The sequence below is a fragment of the Colobus angolensis genome, unplaced genomic scaffold (genome assembly GCF_000951035.1).
Source record: "Colobus angolensis palliatus isolate OR3802 unplaced genomic scaffold, Cang.pa_1.0 Scaffold382, whole genome shotgun sequence".
NCBI classification, from domain to species: Eukaryota; Metazoa; Chordata; class Mammalia; order Primates; family Cercopithecidae; genus Colobus; species Colobus angolensis.
Window position 1 is genome coordinate 1,171,060 of NW_012117177.1, and position 10,810 is coordinate 1,181,869.

General features: G+C 42.1%; 1 protein-coding gene across 1 annotated transcript; it reads right to left on the reverse strand.

Moving 5' to 3' along the window:
• Window positions 1–6,328: 6,328 nt before the first annotated feature.
• On the reverse strand, window positions 6,329–7,577 carry LOC105520616 (thymosin beta-15A). The gene is made up of 2 exons (XM_011954454.1): window positions 7,478–7,577; window positions 6,329–6,577 (listed from the first exon to the last, which is right to left on the reverse strand). The coding sequence occupies exons 1-2, from the start codon at window positions 7,575–7,577 to the stop codon at window positions 6,540–6,542; spliced, it is 138 nt and encodes a 45-aa protein (XP_011809844.1). The 3' UTR covers window positions 6,329–6,539.
• Window positions 7,578–10,810: the final 3,233 nt, after the last annotated feature.

The following is a 10,810-nucleotide window of genomic DNA, read 5'->3' on the forward strand; positions in this document are numbered from 1 at the left end:
TGGCCAGGTTGTGGAGAAATAGGAACGCTTTTACCCTCTTGGTGGAAGTGTAAATTAGTGCAACCATTGTGGAAGACAGTGTGGGGATTCCTCAAGTATCTAGAACCAGAAATACCATCTGGCCCAGCAATCCCATTACTGGGTATGCACGCAAAGGTGTATAAATTATTCTATTATAAAGACACAAGCACACATATGTTTATTGACGCATTATTTACAATAGCACAGACTTGGAACCAACCCAAATGCCCAATCAATGATAGACTGGATAAAGAAAAGTTGGCACATATACACCATGGAATACTATGCAGCCATAAAAAAAGGAGTTCATGTCCTCGGCAGGGACATGGATGAAGCCGGAAGCCATCATTTTCCACAAACTAACACAGGAAGAGAATACCAAACTCTGCATGTTCTCACTCAAAAGTGGGAGTTGAACAATGAGAACACATGGACACAGGGAGGGTAATATTTTCCATCAGGACCTGTCAGGTGTCGGGGACAAGAGGAGGGAGAGCATCAGGACAAATACCTAATGCATGCGGGGCTTAAAACCTAGATGACGGGTTGACAGGTGCAGCAAACCACCATGGCACATGTGTACTTATGTAACAAACCTGCACGTACAGCACGGGTATGCCAGATCTTAAAGTAAAATAAAAAGAAAAGAAAAGAAACAAACATAGTAACCCCTAGAAGTAACACCAGTTTAGAGGTAGCAGAATAGAGATTTAGTGAATGACAAGATAGATCAGAATAATTATACACGATACCTCATATAGAGAACGAAGAAAGAAAAGATTAAAGAGAGGCAAGGAAACTAAAGGTGTGGACAAAGTAAGTAGGATGAACATCATATGGGCATTACAGAAATTGAAATAAGAGTGAATTTTGAGAAAATAATATTCAGAGAGAAATGGCTGGTAATTTTGCAGAACAAAGGAAACACATGATTTGCCGATTCAGGAAACACACTTATACGCATCATACTAAAGCTACAGAAAAGTGAAAACATAGAGATCATAATAGTTGAGAAAAAACACATTGCCTTCCGGGGAATAACAAAGTGTATGTCAGCAGACCTCTGTCTATCAATGAATGGAAGTCAAAAGCAGAGTCTGAGAGAAAATACTGTCAACATAGAGTTGCATTCCTAGCTAAAGTATCATGAAATAATAAGAAGGCTGTGATAGACAGGCAGGAGAATCACCCAGAATCCTGGTCGAGGACGGATTTGATGTTTGTGAGGCTCGGAGTGCAGGTAGTTGCCAGTCAATAGCCACTTGTCCCTGAGGACATTACCTGAGCTGCCTTGCTCTACCTCATGCCCTTCCCGAGGTGGACCACATGCAAGGACAAATCCAGGAAGGGGTATAAAGATCTAGTTAACTATTCCCAATGCTGAATAACTCTGATGAGCCATTTTATCTTCAGAGCTTCTCTGGGTATCCCAAGAGGCTTTTGTTTGGCCTGAAGTAAGCATGAACTTCTTCCTCTGCCCACTCCTGCCTCCTTCCTGTCCATTCCTCAGCTGCTGATCCGGGATAAGTGTCCTGCACACTAAACTCCATCATGGTGTCAGCTTCATGCAGAACCTAACACAGAAACAATGATAAGGGAGAGAACCTGAAAACTCCTAGTGTTGACACCAACAGAAACCTTGTTAAAGAAATTTCCGAAGAATGTCATTTAAAGAGATGTAAAGTGACCAAAAGAGTATGACTGGAAGTGCCAACAGGGAACAGTAATGCAATACACTGACATATAGGGGTGAATGAAAAACAATGATTTATGAAACGGATACGGTGAAGACTACGAAGACATTAAACAATCAATGAAATAAGAAAGAACTAAATATTATAATTACACATCACATGTGCAAGAGCAGTATCCTTGCGATTTAAGGGGCACATGACCTGTGGCATCCCACTGTTTTTCATGCATTCTTTCCCCAAGAACTAAACATTGTCAACTCTGCTTCAATTTATATCTGTGGTGCAGTTTATTCCATGGGAAATAATTGATTTCATTTGATAATTTTGCATGCAATCACTTCGCTACATGCTCATTTCTGTCAGTTTGATTCCCAGGCCTCTGCTTATAAGGATTAGTCAGATCAACGTTATTTTTGTAGCTAAGTCCCTTAATATTTTCACTCTTATTCTCCCCAGAGAATTTGGTGGAATAGTCCACATGTCCGTTATGTTCGATTTGGGAACACATAAAAAGAAATTCTTGATATAAACATCTTACCTATTTAATCCTGTTTTTCGAACATGTCTCATATACAGAATTCTTTTCAATACACAAATTAGGACGCAAAGAGAGTACATGAAATAGCCAAGTAGAATTTTCAGGAAGCATCTCATTATTCCTGGTCCTTGAGCACGGAAACTACTGTTCTGATTGCTTCAGAATTATCCAATTCTATTCCTTTCTTTTCCATAAACTCCTGTTTTTTAAAAACACAAACTTTTATCAGTTGCAATTGTGCATCATTGGCTGATGGGAGCATCCAAAGAGAATGCCAAGCCCCAGTCTCCACTCATTTCACCACAGAGGAACCTGCAGCCCATGAGCCACAGCCATTGGCACAAGCATGGAAGATGACTGGGACTGAAACAGTATGTGCGTTCCTTGGTGTTGCCCTATTACATGGAAGAGGGACAGAGAATGATTTTTGCTTGCTCTGTGACTTTTTGCTCACTTGCTTTCAAATGTGTTGATTGGGAGATATGAATCTGTAGCTGGTAGTGGGGCATGTCGCTTGCTCCTTGCAATGACTAAGAAAAAGATGATGAGGCACTAAGAGAACTAAGATGATCCCTCCTTTCTCCTCCTGGGATGTCAATGTTAATATTCCTGTGAATGTTAATACAATATAATTTACATCGTATTGTCTTCTTGGCCCGTTGGGTGTATGTTTGTTTTTCTATATCTATATTGCTGAGGTTCAAAACAGTTGTGACTTACCAGTTACTTTTTAAAAAGTATTATTTATATCTAGTACTCACTTCTGTGGAGAGAGAACATATTCTGGGATTTCAATCCTTGGAAATGTATGATGAATTGCTTGAAAGCCCTGTGTTTGTCTATTGTATTGTTGTTATCAGTACTTTCAAAATATGTTGTAAATTCCCCTTTCGAGTAGGATGCCGACACCTGATTAGGATGTCAATTCAAGCAAATGATAAAACGAACCCTGGATAATCTACAGAAACAAAATCCTTCTGCAACTCATAATAATGTGATAAAATCCTGGCAGGAGAGACCAACCACAGAGGATTTCACCTGTGGCAGAGCCACAAGTGCTCAAGAGAAAGAATGTGGGCAATGCAAGATGCTCCAGAGAGCTTTCGTGAACAGTGCAGGTGGAAAGAGGGGGCTGGTGGCTGATCAAGGAGGCCATGGAGAAGTCTGTTTTTCATTTTAGGCCCAATGCTGACTAACTGTGCTGGGCCATAATACCTCCACAGCTCTCCTTCAAATAGATAAACTAAGGATTTAGGGCCATTGACCCACCTTATCAGGATTATTACTTATTTTTGAATTTTAAGAAAATCTCATAAAAGTATTTCAAAAAAATAAAAAAGTTTGCTTCCAAAAGTGACTGAAAAAATCTTTCACAAAATTAACTGCAATAAATGTCCCCGTGTGGTGCTTTGAGACTGTCTTACACATCCCTAACAAAATTATGGAAGCTGAAGCCTCTTTTCAGAGCTGTTTGCCTTTGCAGGGATAAAAAGTAACTATGGAGTTGTTTGAAGAACACTGTATTCCCCTCAATCACTTTATTTCTATCAGGCTCATTGGTGCTGTATGAACTTGTCAGAAGTTTTCCATAGGACATAAAAATGTCCCACCAAAGAATATTAATTATTGCATACGGTTCTAAGCACTTAGTCTTGTGAGTAGTCATTTTTGTAAACATTGAATGATTAGGACTTTCTTCTTGTGTGTTGCCTTTGTAAATTCAGAAAGTATACCGGAGCGTTAGTGAAATAATGTTTAAAATGCACCATAATCCAGCTGTGGAATGCTGACTAGAAGTGTAAGGGTGACTGACATAGACCAATTATAGGCAAGGGAGAGGAGAAATGGGTCTTGATGTTGAAGACTGGAATGGGAAATGAATACATCTGATTATCCGTCTCTGTGGCTGAAAGCAGGTAAAGGGCAATAAGTGAGCATCGGTGATCTAACGGTGTGTTTTGCTGAAAGAAGGAACTAAAGGAATTGGCGTGCATCATGTAACTAACAAATTATAAGCATCATACCAAGAAAAACAGTAGTAGCAGATCAAGGATACCCTCATTAAGTTTTGTCAACATGATCCATATCAAGGAATTCCCATTGAAACACATACTATTCCTGTGAACAGTTTGCATACCACGGAGGTGCAGACTTCAGTGTAAAACAAAGGTGCACTTCCAGAGAACCGCAAGGAGCTGAGCAACTCTACTGGACAATTGCCTCAGGTAGAAGATAAGGTACTATTGACTAACATGGTTACTTCCAAGGTTCAAATCCTCTGGCTACACTAAGCCCTGTGACTGTGTCACCTCATTGGCACTTGATCAAAATTGACCTACCTACTGTTTTGATTTTGAAACTTTAAGCTATAGCAGAGAAAACAGCTTCCACTTCATGTAATCCCACTGATTATTTAAGAACGTGAGCCCTTAGAAAGGGGGAGGTAAGATAATACTTGAGGTTGAAAATAGGTATGAATGGTATAATCCATCTTTGTAGGAAGATATGTACATTAATAGATCACAAGTCTGGATGGTTAATACTTCTAATTGGTGGGATTATAGGTGATTTGTTTTTATACACATGATTAAAGGAGGCTGGGCATGGTAGCTCATGCCTGTAATCCCAGCACTTTGGGAGGGTGAGACAGGCAGATTGCTTGAGCCCAGGAGTTCAAGATCAGCCTGGGCAACATAGCGAGATCTCATCTCTACTAATAATCAGAAAGATTAGCTGGGTGTGGTGGCATGTGCCTGTAGTCCCAGGTACTAGGGAAGCTGAGGTGGGAGGATTGCTTAAGCCCAGGAGGTCAAGGCTGCGATGAGCTATGATTGTACCACTGCACTCTAGCCTAGGTGACAGAGCAAGACCCTGTCTCATAAAAATAAAATAAAATAATAATTTTTAAAAAGGGACAAAAGTATTGTTTAAAGGCAGGAATTAAAATGCATGCATTTATACATATTCCTTATTGTATTAGCTCAGGCTACCGTAACAAAATACTATAGACTAGGTGACTTAAACAACAAAAATTTACTTGCTCACAGTTCTAGAGTCTAGAAATCTGAAGTCAATGTCCAGCACAGTCACATTCTGGTGAGGGCTCTCTTCCTGGCTTGTAGACAGCCACCTTCTTGCTGTGTCCTCGCAAGTTGCAGACTGGTCCCTCGCTCTCTCCTTATAAGGCCATGGTCCTATTGGATGAGGCCCTGACTGTTATCACTTCATAACCTAAACTACCTCTGAAACAACCTATCTAAAGATACAATAACACTAAGGATTAGGGTTTCAACATATGAATTGGGGGGTCACAGGTGACAAAATTCATCCATAGCATTTATGCTCACCATGAACACCAGAAATGTTTAGTTCATAAAACAGCAAATTCTGTTCAGTAAAAAAAATCATACCAGAAGTTCGATGCTACAGGTCATTAGAAGATGTGATGTGCTTAATATGGTGTTTGTTAGCAAGTGCCTCCTGCCCCTTTCTCCATCCAACTTCAGTCTTGGATGTTAACTCCCATTAAGCTGAAAAATACTTTCCAGAAGGAAAGAGAGCCCAGCTTGAATTCCAGCCCTTATTCACCTTGAGCAGATCACATCAGACCCTGTTTTCATTGCTTCATTCTGCAATAAGGAGATTAGTCCACATGACCTTCTCTCCCAAGGTTCTCTTAACTCTGTGATTCCAACTCTAAAGAAAAAGCACCTACCATCCCCAAGTCAGGACTCACTGGACCTGGACAGAATTGAGTATTTCCCCCAAGGAATAATCTGCTAAAAGTTTTCCTTCAACCATTTTGTTTGGCTGAAAGGGTAGCCTTGTGTACTTTTCATTCCTTAGGCTACCTACCAGAATGAACCACAACAGTCACACAATAACTATTATATTTATTATTTTATTGCTACATTGGAAGTGAAAATAAACTATAAGAAGCTGCAAAAGGATGCAACTTCATGAAGATTACAAAACAATTGAGGCATCCATTGTAGAAGGTTAAAATTGGCTTATCCTGTATGAGATGCAAGGACTACAAATACAAAGGTCATCAATGGCAAGATTATTGACAGCATCTGCCATTTGGAATTTACATACCAATGGGAAGTTTAAAAAGGAACTTAAGGAAACATTCACTACCCCGACCTCTTAGCCAGGGAATACAGTTGAGAAGAAATCAGAAGATGCCTGAAATCTTTACAAACACATAGGGTTACAAAAAAACAAACCTAAAACCAAGACTGTCAGACAATGTTGAAATCTGCTCTTTGGAGGAGATCCCCATTTTACGATGTTTGAACACACTCTTTCTCCTGCTGGATAGCTGGGGGGATAAAAGAAACAAAACATTACAAAAGAATTTTCCTAAGACTAAGTTCAGCTTCTTCCAAAAGAGCTCTTTGTAAATCATTGAAGGCTGCCATACATGCTTTAAATTTAGAATGCCAAGGCATTAACTACAAAACTCACAGTGGGGTGTGTGGATGCATGCGTGTGTATGTTAACCACCTGAACATTCATTAGAAACTACATCAACTGTAGGGTTTGTTTTTCCAAATGCTGTTGTCATTTTTTTAGACTATTCAAGACAGAGGAGTAAGTGAAGCACTTTCTTCAGATTTATCTATCACTACACAGTTAGGAAATTAGATACTTTCAAATAATTTTAACTAATGTTGCAACTCTCAAATAAAAGTGACCTAACAAAAAGTGCCCCTCAGCCTTTGTGAATATGCTTAGAGTTTCTCCAGCAGGGTCTAACTCCAGAGGGCAAAACCGATCCCTTGAATCTGAGAGCTTTGAGTACACCAAGATCTAAATTTGTTGTCTCACCTTATCTTGTCATCAGATATAGAAAGCCAAAACTGCAGTCTACAGGGTTATTTAGGGATAATATTATGGACTCAAATTTCTAAATGCAGAAAAATGCCAAATACCCAAAAGTAGACAAAAACTAAGTGTTTTTTAGTGCTACATCCAATATCCCAAGACTGGTTTTAATAATTTTCTAACAAGAAACTAGTTTTTTATTCCCCTATCACTACTGGGCCCATCATATGAGAACCAGAAGAGAACTATTTGATAGTTTTAACTGCTGCATTAAATACCATGGTACTCTAATTATTGCTTACTTTGCATCAAAACTTTACTAGAAGATAGGTTTATTTAGTGAACCTATTAACTTTCTCTGTTGTTTGTTCCATCAGAACCCTCCATGACTTACTTTCCTTTGAAGGAAGAGTATTTTTTTCTTCAGTATTAGTTTTCTTCAGTTTTGACCTGTCAAACTTCTCCACTTCCGACAGGTCTGGTTTATCACTCATCTTGACTAGAAGAAAGCCTGAAAAGAAAAAAACTTTTTTTAAAAAATTATTATTATACTTTAAGTTCTAGGGTACACGTGCATAACGTGCAGGTTTGTTACATATGTATACTTGTGCCATGTTGGTGTGCTGCACCCATCAACTCGTCAGCACCCATCAACTCGTCATTTACATCAGGTATAACTCCCAATGCAATCCCTCCCCCCTCCCCCCTCCCCATGATAGGCCCCAGTGTGTGATGTTCCCCTTCCCGAGTCCAAGTGTTCAGTCTCATTGTTCAGTTCCCACCTATGAGTGAGAACATGCGGTGTTTGGTTTTCTGTTCTTGCGCTAGTTTGCTGAGAATGATGGTTTCCAGCTGCATCCATGTCCCTACAAAGGACACAAACTAATCATTTTTTATGGCTGCATAGTATTCCATGGTGTATATGTGCGACATTTTCTTAATCCAGTCTGTCACAGATGGACATTTGGGTTGATTCCAAGTCTTTGCTATTGTGAATAGTGCCGCAATAGACATACGTGTGCATGTGTCTTTATAGCAGCATGATTTATAATCCTTTGGGTATATACCCAGTAATGGGATGGCTGGGTCATATGGTACTTCTAGTTCTAGATCCTTGAGGAATCGCCATACTGTTTTCCATAATGGTTGAACTAGTTTACAATCCCACCAACAGTGTAAAAGTGTCCCTATTTCTCCACATCCTCTCCAGGACCTGTTGTTTCCTGACTTTTTAATGATTGCCATTCTAACTGGTGTGAGATTGTATCTCATTGTGGTTTTGATTTGCATTTCTCTGATGGCCAGTGATGATGAGCATTTTTTCATGTGTCTGTTGGCTGTATGAATGTCTTCTTTTGAGAAATGTCTGTTCATATCCTTTGCCCACTTTTTGATGGGGTTGTTTGTTTTAGAAAAAAACATTTTTAAGAAAATGTACATGGCAGAACTATCTTCGGACTAACGGGTCACAAGCAAAAAATTTCACATTTCATATCAGTGTATATTCTACCTGCCAGTGTATATTCTACCTGCTTATTTTCAACAGAAAAACAGCAGCACATCTTAGAAAATCCCAGCACTTTGGGAGGCCGAGGTGGTCACTGGAGGTCAGGAATTCAAGACCAGCCTGGCCAACATGGTGAAACCCCATCTCTACTAAAAATACAAAAATTAGCCAGGCATGGTGGCGTGCGCCTGTAATCCCAGTTACTCGGGAGGCTGAGGCAGGAGAATTGCTTGAACCTGGGAGACTGAGGTGGCAGTGAGCCGAGATTGCACCACTGCACTCCAGCCTGGGCAACAGAGCAAGTCTCTATTAAAAAACAAAAAAAAACTTATATTTTTGTTAAAATAATTTCAACTCCACATCATTAGCCCGTTTCTGATAGGCAGTAAATGCCACTACATCAGAACGTACTATAAACCAAGGTGCCCTAGAAACCCAGAGCCAATATGTCGGACTCTTAAAATCACAGCAAGAGTAAAACGGAGGTGATAGAAGCACAAGAGCAGATAGGGATAGAAGAAAAAGTAAAGACTGACTTTAAACAAGTAATTATTTTGTAACAGGAGATAGCACTATTTGAGCATCTTCACTTTTTATTAAATTACTTTTGGTTTTTGGCATTTTTCTTGAGAGATGGGGGCAGCACACAAAACAGACTGGCATAAGTTGTACTAATTTCTTTCTATTTTAAATCCCCAAAGACGATAGTACATTAAGGCACTACAATGCACGCCTCATAATAGCTCCTTGTGGCACTGGTTTGTAAACGTTGTTAGAAGAGACAGCTAACTAGGATCAGACCCATGACTTCAGCAGAATGGGATAAACCAAATAGAAGTGAGTCTTCTTTCACCGTGTTTTCTCTGCAAAGAGACAGGCAAGGAGATGAGACTCAGAAGTCCGTGGCTATGGACCTGACCAAATGCCTGGTGCTCTGTGAGCATCCCGAGTTTGTCCAAAAGAGACAGTAGTGTATCCCAGAAATCGGAAGGCAGAGCTCTCATAAGCGAGCCCGGCCCCACGCTGGTGGAGTAAGATACTATGTCTAGTGCTTGGTGTAGAATGGAGAGGCCCCCAAGCAGTCAGAAGTGCCGAACATGCCTCCATTCCGTCGAGGTTACCCTAAGACCCTCCTCTGCCGAGCGATCAGATGCCAAGCTCCGAGCTGGGAAACTGGAACTAACAAATAAATAACAGCAGGGCCAGGCGCATAGGCCAGTCTGTCAGGAGCAGCTTGCATACCTTTTCAAATAACTATTAGCGTTGTCTGGCGCCCAGCGTAACGGCCACGGGATGGGAGGGAACGAGGGCCCAGCCCCAGAGGGCCCATTCCGGGGGGCCCCCAAACTCCTCATCCTCAAAGCCTCCGACATGCAGCTACCGCGGACGGGTCGCTTTAAGGGTCCGCCCCCACCCCCCATCCCTGGGTCTTGTTCCCAGGACCCGCACCCTGCAGGGCTGGGCTTCGCGCGCGGAAGGTGGCGCCCAGGGAAGGCAAAGGCGCAGACTCGCCAGGCCCGGCGGCGGCGCAGGCGCAAAGCGCCAGTCCCAACCCCGGACCCTCTGGCTCCCGAAGGCGTGGCATCCTCCGCCTCGCGACCCCGAGGCCTCCCTGTCCCCATGGTCCTCTGGCTCCTGCGAGGCCACAGGTCCTCACCTGAAGGCTTGAAGACTCATGAAAAGCTGTCCGCGGGGCTGAGACCCAGGCTCGCTCCGGACCAGGTTAGAGTGCCCGCGCAGAGGCCTGCGGCGCTAAGCCCTGCAGCAGACCCCGCCCCAGCCCTGTCTGATTGGCCCAGGGTTTCCGGACTCGTTTCCTTCCCCTCCTCCGCTTCAGCCTCCAGAGCCTGCCCACCATCTCCTCTATGATCAGGGGCTTGGTGACATCAGAGCAGACCCCGCCTCCCCAGACCCCACCTCCCAGGCCTCTCCCACTGCTTTAGTCCTGAGGGTCCACATTCCCTTAATCCTAAGTACCCTTACTCTTTCACAATAACAGAGACCTCTGCATTAAGCAGACACATCTTGCCCAGTGAGCTTAGAACATCTGGAACACTGAAGTCCAAGCCGAATGACCGGTATTTAGGCTCTCTGGGCTTTTTATAGTCACTGGGGCCTAAGGACTCTATGAAAACCTAACAGTAGGTTGGAAGTGGGGCTCGGTGTTGTCTGCTCTAATCCTTGGCCAGGTCGTGGAGTAGGGGTGCTCATGGTGAGGGT